The 25,902-nt window shown below is 45.7% G+C and overlaps 1 protein-coding gene across 3 annotated transcripts in view; it reads left to right on the forward strand.

Moving 5' to 3' along the window:
* Positions 1–20,402, forward strand: part of LOC119976736 (THAP domain-containing protein 5-like) — a 37,091-nt gene extending 16,689 nt beyond the window's left edge. For 2 of the 3 annotated variants that reach the window (XM_038817464.1, XM_038817463.1), the window contains 3 exons: positions 12,735–12,924; positions 13,547–14,456; positions 20,113–20,402. In XM_038817464.1, coding sequence (XP_038673392.1) covers positions 12,735–12,924; positions 13,547–14,456; positions 20,113–20,156 — 1,144 coding nt within the window. In that variant the 3' untranslated portion in view covers positions 20,157–20,402. Of the gene's footprint in view, positions 1–12,734; positions 12,925–13,546; positions 14,457–19,407; positions 19,554–20,112 lie in introns of all 3 variants that reach the window. The other variant, XR_005462985.1, reaches the window with a different exon arrangement.
* Positions 20,403–25,902: the final 5,500 nt, after the last annotated feature.

Consider the following 25,902-nt stretch of genomic DNA (forward strand, 5'->3'; position numbering starts at 1 on the left):
CTATGGGATCAAGCACAGTATCTGTCAATACAGCTTAATATCCGTACTTGTTAGTGTATCTGTCTTTCAATTCCAATTGACCCATTAAAAATGACTGGCCAAGTCACACCCTGTGACTCCCCTCATTTATTTTTTTTTTCCAAAAGCGAATTTAATGAACACAATACACCTAACAACTCTCCTCCTGCGAGCCGTCTCGCAGGCTTTGCTCATTTACCATCCGAATGTTCCTGGATATAAATAGCATGTGGGATGGCGGCCTCAGGGCTGCCTAACGAAAAATGAAAACAAATTGGAAACAAAAGGTCGAATGGGTTGCGTATGGGCCGCTACGGGTACGATTTGAATGGGATCCCCGGGTAGGGCGTGCTGTGCCATACCCGAGCTTGGCTGACCAAAGTGGGTTCTCAGACAGGGCGGGTCCTCAGTGCCGTTTGTCCACTGCCTGAGTAACCTGGAGTAAACGGGCAAGAATGTGTTTACCGTGGATTTGCAGCCTCTATTCGCCGAATAGAGGGGCACCTAAAAACAATGGAGGAGCCAAGATGCTCCTTCATCTGAAAACAGGGAAGAAGTCGTGAACCGTGTCGGTTCACCAGAGGATACAACTGAAGTTCTCAGAGGTATCTGCAGATAAACTAAAGTGCGTGCGAGGTGGTCACAATCTTTTCAGCTGAAAAGATCTGCAATCAATCCCTTAACATATTAACAAACAAACATAAACTGACAAACAAACATGCGTGCAGGTTCCATCAGAAAGGACATCGCTTCCCTCAAGCGGTTCCTATTTTACATCATCTGGACACCTCACTTTACCTCTGTCTCTGTGAACAGGGTCACAAAGGGGTTGCCGTATCGGGATTCAGACACCGTTTCGTCCTGCTCTCCCGGATCCCACACCCTTGTGTGGATCAGGCATGATATCTTTGAATTGTGTGACTGGGGGTCACTTTCGTCATTGCGGACAAGTCGGTACGAATTGTCCCTGTGCCAGAGTGTTGGGTCCAAAAGTGAATGGGTATTGTCGGGGTCGTCAGGGTCGGGTGGTGGGTCTGGGTTTTTAATGTAAGTGACTTCCATGGGGTCACTGTAGTCGGGGTCATTGTCGCTGCAATGTGGGCTGTAGTGTGGTGTGCTGTGGCTGTCCTCAGAGTCAGTGTCTGTATCGCTGTCTCTGCTGCGGCAGCTTGTGGGTGTTTCGGGGCGTGGTCTGTCATGGTCAGTGGGCGGAGTCGTGGGCGAGTCCGATGAAGAACTGGTCTGTGAGGGGGATGGTGGAAACGTGTCTCTAGTGGGTGGGGTGAGGTGTTCTGCTGCGTCTAGCAGGACATGGTGTGCATGGTTGGCCTGTGTTCCATATGCCTTTAACTGGTTGATATGGAACCACGCGGTCTTACCATTAGGATATTTTATCCTATAAACTGAGGGGCTAATTTTATCCGAAATTGAGTATGGGCCGGAATATTTTGGTGCCAAAAAACTGCTGGGGTTGTATACAGATAGCATTACCTGTTGCCCAACCTGGAATTCTGTGGGGTGTACGGTCTTGTTAAAGCATGCTGTGCTTTGTCTACGGCGTTTCCCTAGCTGAACTGCGGCTGCGATCTGTGCAGACCTCACAGTCTCAACCAGGTCTTTAACCGTCTTTTCGTGTGTGAGGGCCGTCACTTCGGGGCTAGTCATGTCCAGTCCTAAAAGGAATTCTGTACCTTTCATAGGGCGTCCGGTCATGAGTGTGTGTGGTGTGTATCCTGTGGAAGTTGAAACTGTATTTCTGATGAACATGAGTGCAAATGGGAGCACTGAATCCCATGTGGAGTTGTTCTCCTGAACCATTTTTCGAAGTGTGGATTTTAGGGTCCGATTCATGCGCTCTACAATCCCGCTGGACTGTGGGTGATACGCAATATGAAAGTTTTGTTTTATGCCAAATATTGTCAGGACGTTCTTCATGACCCGTCCTGTGAAGTGAGATCCCTGGTCCGAATCAATGCTTCGGGGTAAACCCCATCTCGTGAAGATGTGGTGGGTCAGGATCTTTGCAGCTGTCTTAGCTGTATTCGTTCTAGAGGGGAATGCCTCTACCCATTTGGTAAAGGTATCGATGACCACCAGAACGTATTTATAGCCATTCCTACAAGGGGGCAATGGTCCTATAAAGTCGATCTGGAGGTTTGTCCAGGGGCCATTAACTGGTCGAGTATGCCGAAGTTGTGCCTTTTTAGAATACCTCTCCGGGTTATTCTGGGCGCAAATAAGGCAATTCTCGATGTAGTGACTTACATCTGTCCTTAGGTTAGGCCACCAACAGAGCTGCCTGAGGTGCCTCGTGGTTGCGTCGATCCCTTGATGCCCGTGTCCATCATGGAACAAAGCAATCATTTCATTCCTGTCCTGCTGCGGGACCACATAAAGCTGATCCTTTATGATCACACCCTCATGTGTGGTCAGTGCGTGTCTGAATTTGTCATACTGTGGCACAAAGTTGCCTTTGAAAATCTCCCTGAGATCCTCATCCTGCTTCTGTGCCTCTACTAAATCCTTAATATTGGTCTGTGAGACTTGAACTGTGCTCACAGGGGCGCTAGCTGGTGCGCTAGCTGGGGGTGTCCACAAGTGTCCTCGCCTGGAACCTGCCTTAGCCAGTGCGTCGGCTTTTACATTCCCAGGGGGGGATGACCTATGGTGGCTTCTTACTTTGATAATGCCGAAGGTCCTGTCCTTCGCTTTCTCTAAAATGTGTTGGAGTAAAGGGGCTGATGGAAGGGTTTCCCATCTGCGGAGACAAAACCTCGTGTCCTCCACAGGGGTAGAAAATCCGTTAAACTATTGCAGACATATAGACTGTCCGAATATATGTCCGCTGGGCTGGGGAAAGAATCGGGGTGGTCCACTATATAAGCTATGGCCGCGAGCTCTGCTGCCTGCGCGCCTAAGTGTCCTGGTAATTTTAAAGCTATCTCTTCGAGAGCGCGCCCCTGCGCGTCCTCGACATAGATGCCGCATCCTGTGATACGCTCACCTTCTAAAACCGTGGATGAACCGTCTACGTATATCCGTAGTGGTCCACACGTGTCTGTGTGTTGGGGGCTTTGTCTGGGATTCCCTATCTTCCTGGGGGGTGTCTTCGCTATAAAGGGTCCTGTGTTATGTAAGGGGGCTACAATTTCACATTCATGGGGCTGTCCTGGGTATTGGAGGTTGTCGGCTAAAAATGTGTGTGTGCGGGTCCGTTTTACTGTAATGTCCCGTCCTTGTAAGAGTAGTGTCCACCTAGCTGCCCTAATCTGGCTAACTGAACCGTCCTTCAGTCGACCGTCTAGGAGTAACTGTGTGGGGGTGTGCTCGGTCAAAATGGTGGTGGGGTTGAGTCCGGTAATGTAAGAAAAATATTGCACTGCCCAGAAGACAGCAAGGAGGTGCCTCTCGCAGGCTGAAAATCCTTGTTCAACTGGGTTTAACAGTCGGGAGGCATAAGCCACTGGTCTTAGCTGCTCGTGCCGTTCCTGAAGTAACACGGCCGAGAGGGTCAGATCTGTGCTCGCTACCTCTATTGCATAGGGGGAAAGTTGGTCTGGGACTTGTAGCGCGGGTGCTGCGCTAAGGGCTTTCTTTAACTCTTCCACAGCCTCTGTATGCTGCGGAAGCCATTCCCAGGGGGCTCCTTTCTTAAGGAGGTCTGAGAGTGGGGCGGCTTTTGTCGCGAATCCGTCGATGTGGTTCCGACAATAACCAACCAGTCCTAAGAACGACCGGAGGGCTGAAACATTCTGGGGAAGGGGCAATTTGACAATCGAATCAATTCTTTTGAATTCGATCTCGCGTTTGCCGTGCGTGATGATTGTACCCAAATACATCACTTTATTTTCCAAAATCTGGGCCTTTCTTGGGTTAACTTTACAGCCAATTGAGGTTAAAAGTTCCAGGAGCTCGGCCAGAAGCGTAATGTGCTCTGCCTTTGTGTCTGTCTGCAGTAGTAGGTCGTCTACATACTGTACCAGACATTCGGGGCGGGAAAATTTTTCTAAACCATTCGCCAGCTGTCGGTGGAAAATGGAGGGGGAATTGTGGAATCCTTGTGGAAGGCATGTCCACGTATACTGTTGTGTTTTAAAAGTGAAGGCAAATTTGTACTGGCACGCCTTTGCCAATGGGATTGACCAGAAGCCATTGCTAATGTCCAAAACCGTGAAATATTTGGAGTTGAGTCCCTGCTTGAGCATGGTCTCGGGACTTGTTGCTACCGTGGGGGCTACTGCTGGGGTTACTTTATTGAGTTCCCGATAATCAATGGTCAGACGCCATGATCCGTCGGGCTTTCTCACTGGCCAAATAGGGGCATTATTGGTCGAGGCTACTGTTCTAAGCACACCTTGCTCCAATAAGCTACCTATTACCTTCGCTATTTCTCCCTCTGCTTCTAGGGGAAATCTGTACTGCTTCTGTGGTCTGGGGTCAGGTCCGGTAACGTGAATTTGTCCAGTCATTCTGCCACAGTCGTGCCGGTGACTGGCAAATGCTGTCCTATGTTTGTTTAATACTGCCTTAACTTGTCTGTCCGTGTTTAGTGTAGTCAAGTCAAATGAGTATTCTCCTACTGCGTTAATCCGATTAGCGTAGTCTCCTACTGTGAGGGTGGCGGGTGCTCTGTCCGATCTTGCCATTCGCCAGACACACTGGTTCACTGGGTCGAACGACAGGCTATGGGCATTCATAAAATCTATCCCTAGGATGTGTTCTGCTGTCCGGGGAAGATTTACTAGAACAACGGGGTGTTTGGTGGAAATGTTCCCTAGCTGGATTGCTACGGGTGCTGTGATATGTCCCTGCTGCGAGTGTCCTGTGAACCCGCTAAGTGTGATGGTGGAGGTGGTCGGCCACGTGTCTGCTTGTGCCGTGGTGGTGGAGTTAATCGTGGTGCGGGACCCTCCTGTGTCCCAAAGTAACTCTATGGGCTTCCCTCTTAACTTTGCCGTGACTACCGGTCTTCCGGATTGATCCCATAGTGTGTCACAGACCCAAGTGGGGGAGCCCGAACACCGTCAGTCCGTTCCGTCCACATTGGTCTGTCCTGACTGGATCCCTATACTATGGATCGGTTTGGCTTTATTCCGGTTCAGAGTGCCTGTCTGCTGGCCTCTCTGTGATCTCTGGGGTGCTTTACATTCCTTAGCCCAATGTCCTAACTGGCCACAGTTGTAGCATTCCTGCGACTTCTGTGGAGGGCTGCTCTTTCCTTCATTCACCCACGCGGGGTTTTGGTGCTCTCTCACTGCCTGTATGTCTGCTGCAGCCTGAGCCGCTTCTGGGGATTTCACTTTACTCTTGCCCTGAACTGATTGCTCCCAAGCGCGGGACAATCTTTTCAGGACCCACTTCTCATTATGGGCTTCCTCTGAGGGGTCATAGCTGTTGCAAGCGCTCTGTCCTGCTTCTGTTGCATGAGAAATTATGGTGCGCGTCCATTTAACCATATTTTCACGGTTCAAATGGGCTCTATTTAAATCGCCAAATACTGCGTTAAAATGGATCCACAGCCTTCCGGCGAATGCTGTGGGGTGCTCGGTTTTCTTCTGTCGGCACTTATTAAGTCCTTCTACGGGGTCACCTCGATTATACCCTATGGCATCTAAAATGGAGGTGTGCATTTCCTCTAGGGTGCCTCCGCCAACGTTCTGTGGGTCGGGGAGGGCTGCTACAACCGATGGGTCTAAACTCAGAACTGTGAGTTTAACCTGCTCTCTCTCGTCCAGGCCGTACATGGTTGCCTGTTGCTTTACCTTTGCGAAAAACTGGTGGGGGTCTGCGGTGGGGAGAAACGGAGTGATCTTCTCACACGCGTCCCTGAGTTGGGTTACAGTTAAGGGGGTGGTGTAAGTTATATCGGGTGCGCCTTCTGTGGTCGCTTTTCTCTGGGTGGTGACTGGATTCATTGGAACGGTAATTATCTGATCTGTGGGGGGTTGGGGTGCTTGTCTTTTCTGCTGCGCTGCTGGCGCACATGTTCCCTGAACATAACGCTGCGCTGTCTCACTTAACTCTTTCCAGTCTGGGGCATTCTCCTCATCTAACTGCGTTCCAAAGGTGCTTTGAAACCCATTTTGCACTGAAAGCAGCGATTGCAGCTCTGCAATCTGCTTCCTGCATTTCGCATGGTCTACAGTACTCTGTCTTTGTTCTGTGGTGGCAGCATGGAGTGCTCTCAAAGCTGCTTTAAGGTCAGAGCATTGCCTCTGCAAAGCCTCTACCTGCTTCTCTGATTCTTCTCTTATCAGGATGGCATGTTGCACGTCCTGATAGGCCTTTTCGTACTGGGTCTGGGAACTGCTGAGATGGGCTAGACAAGACTGATGTGCCCTCTTGGCATCATCTACCTCTCTACCTTTCTCTGCCAGCTTCCCTCTAAGATCCATGTTTTCCTTTTCGATGTCCCTGACATCCACTTTACTCATTCTATTTCTTTCTTCTAATTCTGCCCGGTGCGTCTGAACGACCTCCTCTGTGCCTCGCAATTGTGCCAAACAGGACACAATCGCCATCGGCTTACGTGCTTTCCTCATATTTTTCTTGTGAATTTGAGAGAGGTTCTCCCACCAAGTATGTCCTATACTTCCGGGACCTGTCTCCTCATTCAAACAAAACTCTTTCCAAAGGGGCCATCCCTTTCCTTGCAGATATTTGCGGAGTTCCAGCTCCCACATGGGACACTGACCTACTCGGCTACTGCTGGTCGCTGCGACCACAAACCGTTCTGGGTTCATGAGGCGTTCCATTGCCTGCATGGCCATTTTTCTGACTCACTTTAAATTTGGAACAGGGGGTGTTGAGGTTATGTCTCACGAAACGGGTAAGGCTTACGCTATGTTCCGTTCACAAAACTACCGAAAGTTTGTCGCAACAAAAATGCTTTCAGGTTTTCCTTACAACCCTATTAGTACGCATGCACTAAACACACTTCCGAATTACGTTTATTCCTTTGAACACCTTGAATATTTGTGATTTTTTTCCTTTTTCTGTACCAGATTTCTAATTCAAATTTCAGGGTCCTCGACGGAGTGGGGGTACCACTTGTAACCGTGTCCCGTCAGGATGTCGCCACTAAATGTTGAATTATTTTACTGGTGTGTAATACGCGTTTATTGGAGTGTATTAACACGCCTCCGTTTAAAGGCCGTGTGCTTAACACTACTAGGCTCTATGTATGTATTTTCAGCTCAGGAGTCGCCAGATGCCGTATAGACACCTCACAAATATTCCAAGGTCAGGTTCAAAGTAATAAAACGATACACCGATTAGTAAGTTCCAAACGATCAATATTTATTATACAATTATAATAAATACGCATGCACACGCTAAGGGACTAAGCTATGACTAAACTAAGCGATCAGAATACTTAACTAAACAGGAACAGGCAAGGTCAGGGAGCGAGGCCTTCGTTCCGATCTTGGTCTGCAACCTTCAGAGAGCGTGCTGGTCACTGGGGGTCTAGAGGGCCTGGTTCGCGTAGCGAGCGTCGTATTGGCACTTACGGTTCGGCGGCTGGTGCTCAACGGCTGGAGTCAGGATACAGGTTGGAGTTCTTGGTCAAAGCCGGAGCACGAAACAACAGACAGGACCATGGGTGGGGGTCTATCTTTTATAGGGGTCCCCAATGTCCGTGCCTTTTCGGGGCGGGCTTTACCTTCAGGTATCGATTGGATCACTCCCAATCGATATCTTTTGAATTCCTCCAATGTGAGGGTCTTTCTTGATGGCGGGGGCGGTTTCTATAGTGGATACTTCTGGTGCCGCTCCGTCTGGACTTCCACTTAAAGTATCTTATTCAAACCCAAATGTTGCCATTGTGTGTGCCTAGATCTGGACTGCCTCATTAGTATGCAAAGCGTTTTGCTATTATCACCTTTGGTTTGAGATCTTCCACCTGGCCAGAAACTAGTTTTGCTGCTTGCAAAATGCTAATGAGTCTTTGCAGACTGCTGCCTTGGCTAAACTGCTTTTCCCTGCAGTCTTAGCAATTCTCCATCTTGTTAGCCCAGTGTCCACACCCTTTTTCCTCCTGTTGTTTGTCTGCGTGTGTAGTGTGTGTGTATATAGAGAGTGGGGCAAGTTAGGAAGGGGGGTTTGGGAAAGGGGTAGTAGATAGTCAGTTGCATTTTCTGTCCGTATAATTAGAATAATGTACATGATAAAGTTACTTATAATGTAAAGTTACAAATCTGGTTACTGTAGTTCATTGGGCTCAACCAAGGACTTTGGGTATTTTAAATAAAATCTAATTTCACCTGTGTTGCGACTCCAGGGCATGGAACATAGAACATACAGTGCAGAAGGAGGCCATTCGGCCCATCGAGTCTGCACCGACCCACATTAAACCCTCATTTCCACCCTATTCCCGTAACCCAATAACCCCTCCTAACCTTTTTGGACACTTAAGGGCAATTTAGCATGGCCAAACCACCCTAACCTGCACACCTTTGGACATAATGTGGGGTTGGAATTGACTGTGCACTAGCCCAGGGTATCATGACATAAATGAGTCACATTATGAGCTCAATTGATTATGTTAAATTAGTACAGACTATACTCAACCAAAGCCATCCAAAAGTCTGCACTTAGAGCTTATTCCATGATTGGGCAGCACTTGTAGACCAATCCTGAGTACGTCAGTAGCTACACTAACAACTAATTTAAGATAAACAGTCAAGTGCAACATGTGGTTAATTTACACTTGCTATAAGTAACATGTGATATACATTCATACAGAGGATATGACAAAAGGAATATGTTCAAGTCGTGGGCCTTTATTTAATTACCCGGGAAGTTGGGGAGCCCATAATTCCATGCTGTTTTCTCCAAGCAATCACTCAGCCAATTAGAATTGACATGCTTGCCAATCAAAATTGACCTGCCAGCCAATCAGTAGCACCATTTACTCTTATAGGATAAATTGTTGCAGAATCCTCTTGTTTTTATGGACTATTGTCAGCTTCGTGTTTTCTGTCAGTTGGATAACTCATCCTACTTACAGTGCATGAAATATCAGTTGAGTCAATTGTTTCCCTGGAAACCAGGGCTGGATTCTCCGATTCTGCGGCTATGTCCACAGGATCCGCCTGTAGGTCAACCCAGTGGGGGGCATGATCCGAGATCTTGATCGCTGAATGCTCAGTGTCCACTACCCCTGTCAGTAAAGCCCTATTCAGGATAAAAACTCAATCCGGGAGTACACTTTATTCACGTGCGAGTAGAGGAAAACTCCTTCACTCTCGGCCGCCCAAATAGCCATGGGTCCACCCCCCCTCCCTCATCTGCTCCATAAACCCCTTTGGATCGTTTCCATTGCTGGCACCCTGCCTGTCCTTCAGCTAGACCGGTCTAGCCCTGGGTTAATGACTGTGTTGAAGTCCCCCCATGACCGGCTTATGAAAATCCAGGTCCGGGATCTTCCCCAACATCCTCCTTATGAACTCCACATCATCCCAATTTGGCGCGTACACATTCACGAGTACCTCCGGCAGCCCCTCCAGCTTCACGCTGACCATGATGTACCCACCCCCCACATCCGCAACTATTCTTCCCGCCTCGAATGACACTCGCTTATTAATCAGAATCGCTTCCCCTCTAGTCTTAGAGTCCAGCCCCGAGTAGAAGATCTGCCCGACCCATCCCTTCCTTAATCTGATCTGGTCTTAGGCATCACCTTTCTTGGGCCAGTCTCCAGCCGCACACATCCACAGGCCCGCGTCCAGGCAGCCTCCGTCTCCGACCTCCCTATTGTCCCACAGCAAAAGTCACTCCCCGTCAGCAGAACATTCCCCCCCCCACTCCCTCCCCCCCAGTAACAGCACTATACACACAGCCCCCTTCAACAAGCATAACATCTGCTCACCCCCCCCCCCCCCAACTGCGCATCCGTGAGCTAGCCCGCCCAGGTAGCTTGGTGGCGCCCACCCATGGCACCAGACATTTCCCCACCTATTGTTGTGGTCCCCCCCCCCCCCCCCACCCCACCCCCCGGGCTCGGACACAAACAAAATCAATCCCAACCCAATTGCCCAAAAGAAACACAAAAAAAAAATCAAACAGAAGATCCAACATTCACACCTCCATCTCCCATCAGTGCAAATGCAAATTTTAACTCGCGCAGCTCTTCCGCAGGCCCCAAATCGAAACAGAAGGCATTACAAGTAACATCCAAAAACAAAACACTTTTTAAAACATGAACACTGCAGCAAAGTTCAGTCCAAACACCTCAGTCCGCTGCCAGCCCTTTCCTTCTAGCGAAGTCCATCGCTTCCTCGGGCGACTCGAAGTAGAAATGTTGCTCTTCGTGAGTGACCTAAAGACCTTCCGGATACAGCAGTTCAAACTTAACCTTCTTCTTAAAAAGGGTCGATTTTATCTGATTGAACCCTGCTCTTCTCCTGGCCACCTCCGGGCTCAGATCCTGATATATACTGTTCTCCCATTTATAGCTCCGTGTCTGCCTGGCCCACCGTAGGATGCACTCCTTGTCCAGGTACCTGTGGAATCTCACCACCATTGCTCTCGGGGGGGGTTCACCTAAAAGCGGCTTCCTCGCTAGTGCTCTGTGCGTCCTGTCCACATCCAAGGGTCAGGTAAACGTCCCCTCCCCCAGTAACCTCTCGAACAAACCCGCTATGTATGCCCCTGCGTCCGTTCCTTCAGATCCCTCCGGGAGACCCACGTTTCTCAGTTTCTACTGCAGGGACCTGTTCTCTAGGTGCTCCACCTTCTCCTGGAGCCTTTTCTGTTGGTCTCTCAGCATCCCCACCTCCAATTCCACTGCAGCTTGATGTGCCTCCTGCTCAGTCAGTGCCTTCTCCACTTTCTGGATCGCCCGGTCTTGAGCATCCAGTCTAAGTTCCAGCCGCGCAATCGATTCCTTAATCGGGTCCAAGCATTCCTGTTTCTGCTTGGCGAAGCCCTCCTGGATGAACTGCATCAGCTGCTCCGTCGACCGCTGGGTAGTCGAGTCAGAACTCCGGTCATCCGCCATGCTTCCTCCCGCTGCAGCCTCGGCCCAAGCCTTCTCCGTTCGCCTATTTCTTCCTTTGCGAGCACTCTTGGTCTGCCTCTCCATGCACTGATGTATGATTCCTCGTCACAGTTGCATCCAACAGCAATTTTCCACTTCAGATCCGACAAAAGAAATCGGGGAGAAAGGTCCAAAGTTCCGACCCGAGCGGCAGATACCAAATGTGCGACCTCCTCCTTCATAGCCGCCACCGGAAGTCCCCACTAGTGTGTAATTTGTGCACAAACAACTATCAGTTTATAAAAATCGCAAACTTGACTGGCATCTCTGTTGAGCAGGGACACAATGTTTTGGGATGCAACAAATAAAATTGGATTTTAATATATTGTAAAATTGTTCTTTTTATTTTTTGGGCATGATTCAGATATTTTGCTTCTTGGTGAAATCACATGGAGCAGTCTTGCAAACCTGCCCTGAGGGTAAAATTTGGACAGTGAGGTCGCAGAATACATAAAAAATCTGTCTGAACATTTTGATATGAAGAAAAGTCCTTTCACTATTTATAGGAGTATAAGGTTAAGAACTTTTGAAAATGGGTGTTTAAGAAATGTACCTTTTAAGAAATGGGTGTTTATCAGTGATGTCAGAGTGTGGATGGAGCTGGGCTGTCTGTCAGCTTTTTACTTTCGTTTTAGGCTGTTTGCTGCAAGGTATGTTTCAGTTTCGTTTTTAGAGCTGGATAGCTGCAGTCACAGCCGGAAGGTGTATTAGAGTCTCCCTCTGTAATCTAAAGAATGTAAATCGATCCTTTGGTGATTTAAAACTAACAACTGCTCTCAGTAGTGACTTTAACCTGATGTGTTTCTGTTAAAAGTTCTTTTTTAAGTCTTATGGATGTTAAAAGGACAGCTTAAGGATTACTTAGTATTGTATTCTTTGGGGGATGTATTTGAATTCATGGTTGCTAAGATGTATGTTTTACAAAGGTAACTTGAGTTCATAGAATAAACATTGTTTTGCTTTAAAAAATGTACTTTTCTATTTCTGCTGTACCACACCTGTAGAGTGGGCCATGTGCTCCCCATACCACAATCTATTAAAAGTTGTAGGTCAGGTGAACTCCATGATACACTTTGTGGTTCTCTAAACCCTGCCCCATAACAATGGGAATTGTTTTGCTTTAATTGCTTTGCTTTTTTGGTTGCTATCTTAATCAACACGTGAGGAAACATATATAATGTATGATACCTTTTTGGGGGGAATTTCTTTGTTTGGCAGATGCTTACATTTGTTTAAGCAACAATTACATAACATTTTGAGTGTTTACCGCAGTTATTTTCATTGTTACTTTTTTATTCAGTGTCATCAATTGTGTCTGACCAGCAGCAGGCAACCTTTGGATTTTTAACATCTTTGCTAATATGTATTTCCCAACCTATTAATGTATTTCTTCAAGTTACAAAGAGCTGCAGAGCTGGGCAACCAAATTCTTATCAGTTGAAATCCAACATTCTATACAAGAATTTAAATGACTGAACTTATTTAATTTTGTTTTAAGATATCTGAGCAGCATGGAGCAGTCAGGTTTGCCCAAAGCTGGAGAGCAGATGCTTTGATCATACAGCATTTCAAATTAATGAAGATAAAAATCTGAAAATGCTATTTTGGATGTTTGTGATTTCAGTAAGTTTTGTTGAATTCTTACTTTTATTTTATTTTGGATTTGTTGACATAGGTTTCCTATTTCAAGACCTGATCTCATGGCAAAATGGCTGAAAGCTGTAGCACGGGAAAACTGGATGCCGTCACCGAGAGCAACTCTCTGTAGTGATCACTTCACAAAAGATTGTTTTGAGGAACGGAATGATAGAAGGCATTTAAAGTTCTCTTCTATTCCAACCATATTTCCACCTCCGAAAACCAAGGTATAGTTTCAATCATTATGGTGTCTTGACATTTATTTTAGTAAATTCGTTTTGATAACTTGTGGATGAAAACTTGCACTTTTGCCCTTCATGATCACATGTTTTCATAAACATGTTGTCTGTTAGCAGGGGTAATTGTATACTTTTTGTGAAGACTTTTCCCATTACATATAAAATAACCTAAATCTTCATTGCTTTAGATTATAATTTAAGATGTAATTGACTGAATTAATAGCTACCAAAGTCATTAATTAATGCATTAATTTAAAGCTGCTGAGGAAGTGTCCTCGAAAGCACAAACTTTGTGGTATACTTTGAACTATCATTTACTGTCAGTCTCGCAGAGGAATTATAGGCAGTATTTTGTGTGGAAATACTGAATTGTTATGCATTTACTGACTGTTGAAATCAAGGCTATCACTGGAGGAGTCCTTTTGGAAAAATATGTTACAGAGTAATGGAGAAATGTCGGCTTTATTTAGTCTAAAAATTGCCATTTGAATGGACCTTTTGTTTTCTTGTACCACTAAGTAAATTGGGTGAATTCGAATGATCAGATAGTTGGTAAGATGTAGTACAAAATGTAATCTGTTTTTTCAACATTAATTTTATTGGTTTTTAGAATACAAGCTCCCGAAGGCTACATAAGGCAAAAACATCTGGTGGACACTATAAGGGAAGTTCGGAGATACAAATGTCGCATTTGCTACCACAAACTGATTCAGTTGATGAAGCATTTCATCAACCAACTGAGCCAGCAAAAATCGCAGATTTACAGTCTACATTAACTGCAGAGACTCTGAATACAGGGAGACTAGCTCAACTAGCAGCTGCAGCAGTCCTGAATTTGGCAGAATTTTCTCAAGTATTGGAAGTTCCTCTGAAACCTGAAACAGAGTCTTCAGAAGTCCTCACACTGTTTAACTGCAGTGCAGAAACTCAAACGTGCACAACAGGTGCAAATGTGGAATCCATTTCAAGTGGGTTAATAACTGTTCATTCAGAGGATCAGTCTCAAGATTCAGCTGCAGCTCTGTGTTCAGAAGCCTTCAATTGGACAGCCAATGTACCTGAAGTACTATCGGATACATCTACTACACTCTTGAGTTCATTGGGTGTACCTACAGTACCCACTAGTATTTTGCCCTGTTTATTTACATCTACAGATCTAACATCTGAGCGAGTAACAATATCGGAAGAAACTACTTGGATATCTACAGAAGTGCTTATCCCTGAAACAGTGCATCTGTCGACTCCAGTCCTAGCTTCTGAAGAACTGCAATGTTCCTCTGAGACTGTGTTTTCTTCTCCTGATGATCAAGATTTCTCAGGAATGACATTTCCCCAGGATCACAGTTATTTTATGAGTCCTTGCCCAGATATCATCAGGAGAACTCTCGAAAAGAAGCTTGCATGGGAAAGAAAGAAGAATGAAGAACAGAGGCAAAAATTCAGAGTACTCCAACAAAAACTGAAAAGAAAAGAGCAGAAAATTGACAATCTCACTCGAATTATCAACCAGCTGAGAGAAAGTAAGACTGCTGATCTATGGAACAGTAATGTGTAGTAATAAAAAGAGGGAAGTTATTGTATATGCTATCCAGTTGCAAAATCTGAAAGCTATGTTTTAGTGCATCTTTTGAACAGGATAACTGGATGAAAATTTTACTCCCCTTTAGCTGTTAACTGAAACATGTAGGCATTCAATCACACGGGCATATGTTGAAGTTGAGCTTGGTGTGTACTTATACTGCAATAGTAATGTTGCTGTAAAATGTCTCTAATCATACAACCAGGGTTTGATCGAACTCGAAAAACCTGTCTCTGATGAACTACACAGAATATTATTCCGGTGAATCATATAACCTGGTTTTAAATAGTGCCTTTTGTGCAAGGGAGGCCAGCTAGTTGGTTTACTCAATATTGAATTGAATCTATTTGATCCCTGGGACGTTTTTTGAACTTGCTGGGAGCATATTTGTATTATGAGAATGCAGAAACTTTCACCCCTGTACCATAATTTAAATTTTAGTTGCTGGGAGTTGGTTTTTCACACCTGCAAAATTTGAAGTTGGGCATATTGGGCAGTACCAGCAAGTATTTATTTGGTTGGAAACAGTTGTGCAGCTCCTGGTCTCAAACTAATAGCTGAAGTTCAAATTCACCACTCATATCTTGATGTCATAGATCATAGAATTTACAGTGCTGAAGGACGCCATTCGGCCCATCAAATCTGCACCGGCCCTTGAAAAGAGCACCCTACTTAATCCCACACCTCCACCCTATCCCCGTAACCCCACCTAACCTTTTTGGACACTAAGGGCAATTTAGCATGGCCAATCCACCTCACCTGCACATCTTTGGACTGTGGGAGGAAACCGGAGCACCCGGAGGAAACCCACGCAGACACAGTGAGAACGTACAGGTTCTGCACAGACAGTGACCCAAGTCGGGAATCGAACCTGGGACCCTAGAGCTGTGAAGCAACAATGTTAACCACTGTGCTATCATGCCGCCTGTGTTTGTGACAGCTCTTTACTTTGAAGAAATAATTTCAAGTATAACCTGCTTTGAGACTGCACAAGCATTTTAGAAAAAAAGGTTGTTGTACTCAATGAACTTGTCTCTTTTTCACAAATCTATCTCAGTCCCAATGGCTTTCCCTCAGACCTCCTTCCACTTTGCCCAGCTTCCACGTTTTTAATTTGTGTCCCTGCTTTGTGAATCCTTCTCCATAATGACCAATTTGCCTGAATCTTTTTTTCATCACTTCCCTTTCTTAGTTACCTCCTCCACTGAAGGAGAGCAGAGGTAATATTTTTACCCTGATAGGTTTGGCTGTAAACAATATATCTCAAAAATTAATGGACAGATTTCAATAAAACATGGGACATAGATATGGCATGGCCCAAGAAAGAACAGACTAGTTTTGGCAACGGTTCGGATCATAGAACATTTTGAAAGGATCCGTTAGTATTGGGATATAGGTTGAATTGACTTTTTCTTAAGGATGTTGGTTGTGGGTTGTTTTATTTACAATGTTGTTGATTGCTTCAGCTGCTGTGATGTAATTTTTCCCAGCTGTCAAAATGTGAATAAAGTTTTCAGAGCAGATTGTAGAATGTGGATTGGCCTGAAGCCTCCCCATTGAGATAGAAGCTCTTAATATTTTTTTCAGCCTTGTAGTTACAGAACATCACCCGGGCAGGGAAAAACTTCAGGGAAGAGCTGTGTAATTGTAATAACCTTCATGAACATAGCGTGATGGAGTTATAGACTCTACTGAGTGCCTCCTTCACTTGTCTTGAACTTGTGTTCAGTCGCTTTCAAGTGTCTTTTCCAAGGAAGTCTTTTGTTACAATTTAAATTGTGAAAATATTAGTCAGATCGCATCCGAAATATTATGTACCAGCCTCATTGTGTAATCATTCTTTTGGTGTGGTTTCATAAAGAAAAAAGTTCCAGTGCAACATGTAAAACAGGAAATTAAAAGTCATGCAGATTATCTCAAAGAAAAAGGAAAGCAAAGGCAATAAATACGTGCTTTTTGAATTTATTTAATAGCTTCACGAAGTCAGTTACCCACATTTCACTTTCTCACTGGGTTTGCTTCAGCTTTTTCAGTTGATGCTCATCACTTAAACCACAATTTGATCCACAAACAAAAGCAAAACCAGAATATTAAACAGAAAATAGAAGGTACAATATTGTATGTGAAAGCAACAACATCTTACAATTAACTGAATAAAATATCCTAACGAACGTTACAGGAGTTTGACACCTTGCTACATAAGGAGATATTAGGCCAGATGACCAAACGCGTAATCAAAGCAACAGGTTTTAAGCAACATAAAGGAGAAAAAAAAGAGATGAAGATATTTAGGAGAGATTCTAGACATTAGGGCCTAGGAAGCTGAAGGCATGGCCTCTGTTGATGGAGGAATTGGAGATCAGAGTAGGCAAGCACAGAGGTCCAACGGGATTGTAGGTTTGAAGAAGATTATAGAGAGAGGAACAAATAATCTGACAATATAGAGACAGTGGAGGATTGGGAGGCGGTCATGAGGTAGAGCTGGATATTGTCAACATACATGTCAAAATTGACACTGTTTTTGGATAATGTTGCCGAGACCCAGCATGTACATACAAAATAGGAGTGGGCCAAGGATAGATCTTGGAGGCACCTGAAACAACTGTGGGAGCAGGAAGAGGAGCCACTGCAGGTGATTCTCTGGCTACTTCTGAACAGATGAGAATCGGGTCGGCCAGTTCACAAAAGTTGTTCAAGTCTGCATTCCTTGGGTTTAACCATAATCCCCCTCACCCCCATCTCCACTCCCTTGTCGTTGAACAATTGGGATGCAAAAGAGTAGTAGTACTTTTGGGGATATAAAAATGTTGTCTCATGTAATATAGGTCAAAGGACTATTTTTGGAATTTGAAAATGCTGTGGTAAGTGAATTTAGGGAGAGCTTTTAGCATTGTGAGAAACGGTGAAAATCCTATTTTGCAACATCAATAATTTGGTTTTCATTAGTCCAGGTCAAGAACAACTCCAAAACCAAACAGATCGGTGCCTTTCCAATTGAACATGCTTCAGAAGAAATATACTTTAATTGTTTTTTGTGTAATTTTTCTCTTCTGTCATCAAGTAATATGTTTGGACCAGGGTGTCTCTTGCTGCAAAGTAAGCATGCTATGCTTCATTTTAAAATATTCATGTAACCATGCAGTTTCAGTGGTAGTGACTGATGTCCAAACAATTTACAGGCTGCAAATTCTGTGAAGTCAAAGATCAAAAGGACAACTATAATTCTATGGAAAGTCATGAAAGTGCCTTTGAATCTTGTGTCTAGTGCCAAATCTTTACATCTTTGTAATCTTGCAAGACACTGACCATATGAAAGCAAACAGCACAATAATACCCTATGTTGAAAACAAATAGTTAATATTTGTCTAGATCAAGACTTAATCTCGGCTTTGTATGATTAAGTATGTGTTTAGTACCAAAGATTATATTTAACTATCATTTCTCCTAGTGCAGCAGAGTTTTACTTTGAAGAATGTAACAATGGACTAGGCATATGTATTCCCTTAAGCATATCAAAATGACTTCTGCTGAGAAATTTGAGACAGGAGCTCTTCCAAATTCTTGCTTGACTACTCATAAAGATGCGGGTGTGCTTGTACAGTCAGTCTTGGGCATAGTGCATCTTGTGAATTGAGAGACTTTGAATTGCCAATGGTTAGGCTTAATGGTCCATGGAACTACATATCACACTAGGCTGGCAGTTAATAGCTATCTCTCTGCTTGCTAGCACTCTTGAGAATGGAGCTGATCACAATTGGAAACAAATGTTATAGGAAGTCCCACAGGGCCAAAATGTTTGTGATTGTAGAAATAAAAAGATTTTCTGGTAATCTATTTTTCTGAAAGGGTGTTTATGCTTATGCAAAAGCAAACCTAAGCCACAACCTTCTTGTGCAAGTTTTGTCACTGTCTCATTGCTCAAATGCCACTAAGTAAATTATATGCACCAGTATAATGCCCTTTCCTCTGTCGTTGCAGCATAATTGTGAGCCCTCTGTATGACTTGCCCATGATCACTGCAATGACACTTCTAATTATTTGATAAAAACAACCAAAGCAGGTTGTTTTCTCCAGGTGGGCATAACATTATGGAACTCTTATAAATTATTTACAACAAAAAACAAGTTCATGAAAACAGTGCATTGTAACTGCATTGTAAATTTATACAACAATGCAAATGCGATTTATGGGTGGAAATTTTAATTAACACTTTTGTATATTGAGTAGAAGTCTTGACAGAGAAAACTCCAGTGCGTACTGTACCAGTTATTCTAGTCTGAAGGTAATAATAAGGGCAGCACGGTAGCATGGTGGTTAGCATAAATGCTTCACAGCTCCAGGGTCCCAGGTTCGGTTCCCGGCTGGGTCACTGTCTGTGCGGAGTCTGCACGTCCTCCCCGTGTGTGCGTGGGTTTCCTCCGGGTGCTCCGGTTTCCTCCCACAGTCCAAAGATGTGCGGGTTAGGTGGATTGGCCATGCTAAATTGCCCGTAGTGTCCTAAAAAGTAAGGTTAAGGGGGGGAGGGGTTGTTGGGTTACGGGTATAGGGTGGATACGTGGGTTTGAGTAGGGTGATCATTGCTCGGCACAACATCGAAGGCCGAAGGGCCTGTTCTGTGCTGTACTGTTCTATGTTCTATGTTCTAATATATTCATGATGACTATCCATGCAAGCTGCACCTTCATGTGCATAATTGAAGTTGATTAATTTAGTTCAAAACTAAACACCATTATTAAAACTAGCCACTGGAGCTGCTGCACAAATCAGGTCAAAGAAACTTCAACTCCATGAAATTGGATACTTCTGGCATTGTTGGTTTTCTAGAGATACCTTGTCAGGTACAATGGCAACAGTCACTCTGTTAAGTGCTCTGTGTAACATTATTTTTACAGGAGTTGACTTACACTGCCACCTATCTCATTTGTGAGTTAGCATAAACCTCTTATGGCCTGGACTGGATATTTGTGTTTTCTGCATGTGAACTTCTATGATCCTCCAAACATGGGACCGAACCAATACATGGTGTGATGAGGCCTAGGTATAAATTATTAAACTACTTATTTAACAGTAAGGTGATCATACTGTACACCAATTATAATCACAACCACTTTACTCAATCCATTCTATTTCCATGTAATAACACAAAATAGCCTTCCCACAACAGTTGGTTGTCAGTGATATCCAGCAATTTTGACCTGTCTCTATGAAAGCCTTTGCAGTTTTCTCTTTGTCTGTACAAAATCCTCTTTCAAAAAGTATCCCTACTAGTCGCTATATTCTATTTTGCTGTTCACAGTTTAAAAAGGAGAATAAGACTTTAATCCAGTGCACATGTGCTATCTTTTGATTGAGACAAATAACAAATTGTGTATTATTTGCAGTCTGAGGGAACAAAATCAAAGCTAGCTCATTAGCAGAGCTCACAAGCTATGTACAGTATTGCCTTAGCATTTTTTAAAAATTGTCTCAATTCACAATTATTTTATTTTTTCCCCCTCCAAATCCATTTTGTGGTTAAAATGGCTAAAACAATTCAAAACCATAACTCCTGCTAAATTTGTTCAGATACCTGACATGTATACTTTCTGTACTTTTAGAGCATGATGAACATGAAAAAGGAGAAGAAATGGACCAACTATAGCAATGCCACTAGTGGAGGCGTTTCAGCAAGATATGTGGCTGTAGGAACAGACGGTCGGTGGCCATGTGTCTGAAAAAAAGATGTCAGTCTGAACTTCATTGACAAAGGAGGTGCATGAAAAGATCTGCTCCTCTGTAAAAGAAAAATGAAAACTCTGCGGATTAACCTAATTCTAGATTACAACATGAACAAGTGATTAGAAACTGAGCAAAACAATAAACCCTATTAATTGTTCTGATATATAAATTGGGAAATTATTTTTCTTTTATCAGGAAAACATTGAATAGGCATAGTTCATAGTACTGTTCATGTCTTTCTCCAAAAAAAGATAATTATACAAGATAAATTTTGTCTTGAGATGTGCTCTGTCAGATTTTGTTAGCAAAAAATAATGCAGATACGGGTCAAAGAAGCAGTTAGCTCCATGTTGACCCGGGCAAACATCGAGGTGCTGAATATCCTGGTGTCGCAATTGGGCAAACCTGGGAATACATGTGGACTTAGGTGTTCCTTAATTTTTGCAGGCAAGTCTGGAGGAAAAATAGACACTTTTCCCCCTAAAGTGTAGCTTCCATGTTCAGGTTGAAATCCAGTATGATAGAAAAATTTACCCCATGGTTTCGGCCATTTACCATTGCCTGCTACAATTTAAATATTAAAGTGGTTGATATATTTTTGTCAAATGGTCGGCACAACATTGTGGGCCGAAGGGCCTGTACTGAAATGAAATGAAATGAAAATCGCTTATTGTCACAAGTAGGCTTCAAATGAAGTAGGCTGTACTGTTCTACGTAGTACATATATTGTACAACAAACAGTAAACATATACAAATTATTGATAATTCAAGATGCACGAATTCACCAAAAAATGTCAAAATATGGTACCTATGATACCACAAGATGTTTTTTTTAATAAATTTAATGTATCCAATTTGTTTTTTTCCAATTAAGGGGCAATTTAGCGTGGCCAACTTACCCACCCTGCACATCTTTTTTTGAGCTGTGGGGGTGAGACCAATGCAGAAACAGGGAGAATGTGCAAACTCTACCCAGTGATCCGAGGAACAGACCCGGGTCCTCGGTGCCGTGAGGCAGCATTGTTAACCACTGCGCCATCGTGCTGGCCCAATACCACACGATGGTAGATGCATAGTTTACCGTCCCTAAATTTATCAATCATATTTTTTGCATACATATTGTTTTTTTCTTAAAATTAAGTATAATAGATTAATTTAAAAAATCAAACAGGGCTACTTCGAAAAAAGCCACAAGCAATTAAAGTAGTGCGCAGAGAAACTTGTCCCAGGGAACAAAATGTGAACTTATTAAAAAAATATTGTGTGAAAGATATGGGAGCAAAAAAGAGTAGGTGAGTTTGGGGAAAGGGGGGCGCAAGCAAGCCAAGAAGAATAACACCTCACGGGACAAATTTGGGAGAAGCAGATGTGGAAAGCTTTAAGGACCTTTTCTTGTCATCACAAATGCCAGTCTTTTAACCAATTTGGTTCACTCCTCATGATTTCAAAAAGCAGCTGAAAGCACTGAATACAGCAAAGCCATTGGTCTCTGATAACATCCTGGCTGTAACACTGAAGACTTGTTCTCTAGAATTAAGCATGCCTTAGTAAAGCTGTTCCAGGACATCTACAACACAAGCATCCACCTGACAATGTGATAAATTGCCCAGGTATGTCCTGTCCACAAAAAGCAAGACGAGTTCAATACAGTAAAGCACCACCAGAAACAGTCTACTCTCGATCATTAGCAATCTGATGAAGTATCATTGACAGTGCTATCAAGCAGCACTTTGTCAGTAATAGTCTGCTCATCAATACTCTACACATGTTGCCTGACATGTTTCTCTTTCCAAAATGACACAATTCCAAACATTTGTTAAAAAATAATTTTTATTCAAATTTTCAACAAGTTTTAACCAACAACAACAGAAGAAAAAGAGAGTTAACAGTAAACCCCCCCCCCCCCCCCCCCCAAAAATACAAAAGCAATAAATTAACAAAAATAATTAACATGAGAACGAACACACATACCCAATAAAGGAAAAAACAAACCCCCCCCCATTCTCTCCCCCCCCCCCCCCCCCCCCGGGTTGCCGCTGAAATTGACCATCCTTTAATGCTCCGCCAGAAAGTCTAGGAACGGTTGCAACCGCCGGAAGAACCCTTGCACCGTCCCCCTCAGGGCAATGAATGGCAATGAAACCCAGCCATATCATTGATCCAGGATTCCACTCCCGGCGGCCTCACATCCTTCCACTGCAAAAGAATCCTGCGCCGGGCTACCAGGGACGCAAAGGCCAGAATACTGGCCTCTTTCGCCTCCTGCAGACCGGGCTCCGCTGCTACCCCAAAAATTGCGAGCCCCCAGCCCGGCTCAACCCTGGAACCAACCACCCTTGACAGCGTCTCCACGACACCCCTCTAAAAGCCCTCCAGCGCAGGGCACGCCCAGAACATGTGGGTGTGTTTTGCTAGGCCCCCAGAACACCTGTCCTCTCTTCCAAAGAACCGGTTCAGTCTAATCGCAGTCATGTGCGCCCTATGCAGCACCTTTAATTGAATTAAACTAAGCCTCGCGCAGGAGGAGGAGGAATTCACCCTTCCCAGGGCATCCGCCAACGTCACCTCGTCAATCTCCTCTCCCAGCTCCTCCTCCCACTTATCTTTCACACCACCTGCATCGTTAATTTCTAGGTAGCCCTCTTTACACCTCCGGACCTGCCCGCACACCTCCTCGTCAGCCAGCAGCCCCACCTTTAACTGCCACATCAGCCGTTGGTCCCTCCCCTCCCCCAACTCAAGGTCCACCTAATGCGGAGCGTGGTCTGAAATGGCTATTGCCGAGTATTCCGCACCTTCCACCCTCGAAATCAACGCCCTTCTCAAAACAAAAAAGTCAATCCGGGAGTAAGCCTTGTGGACATGGGAGAAGAACAAGAATTCCCTAGCCCCCGGCCTCATGAATCTCCAAGGATCCACCCCTCCCATCTGGTCCATGAATCCCCTCAGCACTTTGGCCGCCGCCAGCCTCCTACCCGTCCTGGACCTAGAGCGGTCGAGTGCTGGGTCCAGCACTGTGTTAAAATCCCCTCCCATTATTAAACCCCCTATCTCAAGGTCAGGAATCTGGTCCAACATATGCCGCATGAAGCCCGCATCGTCCCAGTTCGGGGTGTACACATTGACCAGCACCACCCACTCGCCCTGGAGCTTATCTACCACATCACGCCCATCACGTATCTACCACAGCTATCCGCCACCACGCTCAACGCCACAAACGACACTCTTGTCCCCACCAAAATCACCACCCCCCGATTCTTCGCATCCAACCCCGAATGGAACACTTGCCCAACCCACCCCTTTCTCAACCTTACCTGATTCATCACCCTAAGGTGCGTCTCCTGGAGCATGGCCACATCCGCCCTCAGCCTCTTCAGATGTGCGACCACCCAGGCCCACTTGACCGGTCCATTCAGACCCCTTACATTCCAGGTGACCAATTGAATCGGGGGCTATTCACACACACACCCCCACCGCCGATCAGGCATAGCTCTTCCTAGGCCAGCCACGTGCCTGCGTCCCCCGCACGGCTTGTTCCCCACAGAGGCAAATCCTCGTCCCGACCCCTCCTAAAAGCCTCAGTTCCCCTTCGGCCCTTCCAGCAGCAACCCGGTACCCCCCTCCCCCCCCCCCCTAGCTAGGGCCCCCCTAGTTGCGTTGCCCCTCTCATTGTACTCCCATAGGTCAGCTGACTCCTGCTGACCCCGGCCGCTCCCGCCACCCCAACGACCCCCCCCCCCCCCGGTGTAACACTGCTCCTCCCCTCCCTGCCCACCAACAGGCACAGTCCCTCCCATTCCAGCCCCCGCGCGGGGAAAAAAAACCCGCGCTTCCAACTTTAGCCCCGCCCCTAACGTGCGAAAAAAGCCCGCGCCATCTGCTCGGCCGGCCCCACCCCCTCTGGCACAGCTCCCTTTCCAGGCCCAAACTCTCCAGCCCCGACCCAGGCCACCCTACCCACCCCCGAGGCCCCGTCCACCTTCGCCGACCTTCAACCCTTCCCAACCCAACACCCCCCCCCCCCCTTTTTCCCCCGAGCCCGACCGCCGGGCCTACAAAACATCGCACAAACTACCCAAGAAACAAAGGAACAAGGATGAAAAAGCCCAAAACACTTTACAACAATCCCTGACCCCCCCCCCCCCCCCTCAGTCTGAGTCCAGCTTTTTGGCCTGAACAAAGGCCCAGGCCTCCTCCGGGGAGTCAAAGTAATAATGACGGTCTTTATAGGTGACCCAAAGGCGCCTAATTTGGCTGTAACATGCCAAACTTCACCCCTCTCCTGTGCAACACTGCTTTCGCCCAGTTATAACCGGCCCTTTTCCTCGCCACCTCCGCGCTCCAGTCCTGGTAAATACGGATCTCCGCATTCTCCCACCTGCTGCTCCGCTCGTCCTTGGCCCACCTGAGCACACATTCACGATCGACGAACCGGTGAAACCGCACCAGTACCGCCCTTGGCGGCTCGTTGGGCTTGGGCTTCCTCACCAGCACTCGGTGTGCCCCCTCCAGCTCCAATGGCCCTTGGAATGACCCCGCTCCCATTAGCGAGTTCAGCATGGTGACCACATAGGCCACCAGGTCCGATCCCTTCAGCCCCTCCGGGAGGCCTAAGATCCGCAGATTCTTCCACCGCGAGCGGTTCTCCATTTCCTCTTCCTCGCCCGCCATTTCTTGTGGAGCGCCTCGTGCGCCTCCACCTTCACCGCCAGGACTAGGATTTCATCCTCATTCTCTGAGGCCTTTTGCCGGATCTTGCGGATCTCCGCCCCCTGGGCCGTCTGGGTCGCCAGGAGCTTGTCAAATGAGGCCTTTAACGGTTCCAGCAGCTCAGCCTTAAGCTCTCTAAAGCAGCGGTGGAGCAGCTCCTGCTGCTCCTGCGCCCACTGAATCCACGCTGCCGGTTCCCCGTCCGCCGCCATCTTGTTCTTCCTCCCTCGCACCTTTCTCTGCTCCAGTGTCGATTTTTTTATCACCCCGCTCCTGGACCAGTCCATCCACCGGCAGGAAAGTGTTGCCGTTGCCTTCCCACACCGGGAAAAGTCCGTCCAGCGCTGTTACGGGCCCTTAAAAGAGCCCAAAAGTCCGATAATCGCGGGAGCCGCCGAACGTGCGGCTTATCTCCGCATCGCCGCAAACGGAAGTGTCAATTCCAATTTTTTTTTAAAAGTACGTTGCATAACAGTTCAAACTTGACACATCGATGTCTTTCATTACAGCATTTGTATATACAACACTACATAAAAGTGTAGTGAGGAACTTCACTTACTGGCATAAATGAACTACATTCTAACTGTACAACAGGCTGGTTTTAAAGGAGACAGTGTTCAAGTATAGTAAGAATATATTCCCACGAACTGGAAAAGTAGAGCCAACAATTTCAGAGTTCCCTGGATGACCAAAGAATGAAGCAGATAAATGACAGATGTTAGTTGGTATGATAGTGTGGCAACTTTAATGGGGCAGGATCCATGGACCATGTCACTGGCTCAAAGCCAATCACGTGGGAGCGTGTGAACCTTGGCCAATGGCGAGTTTGCGCATGGCCCTGGGAGCAGGACTCCTGGCAGTGTGAACGAGGGAGCTGAAGTATTAAGACCTGTTGTATAGTGTTCTGTGCCTGTTATCTAACTGACTGCCTTTAATCAATAAACCTCTTTGTTTACTAC

The sequence above is a fragment of the Scyliorhinus canicula genome, chromosome 13 (genome assembly GCF_902713615.1).
Source record: "Scyliorhinus canicula chromosome 13, sScyCan1.1, whole genome shotgun sequence".
Lineage (NCBI taxonomy): Eukaryota > Metazoa > Chordata > Chondrichthyes > Carcharhiniformes > Scyliorhinidae > Scyliorhinus > Scyliorhinus canicula.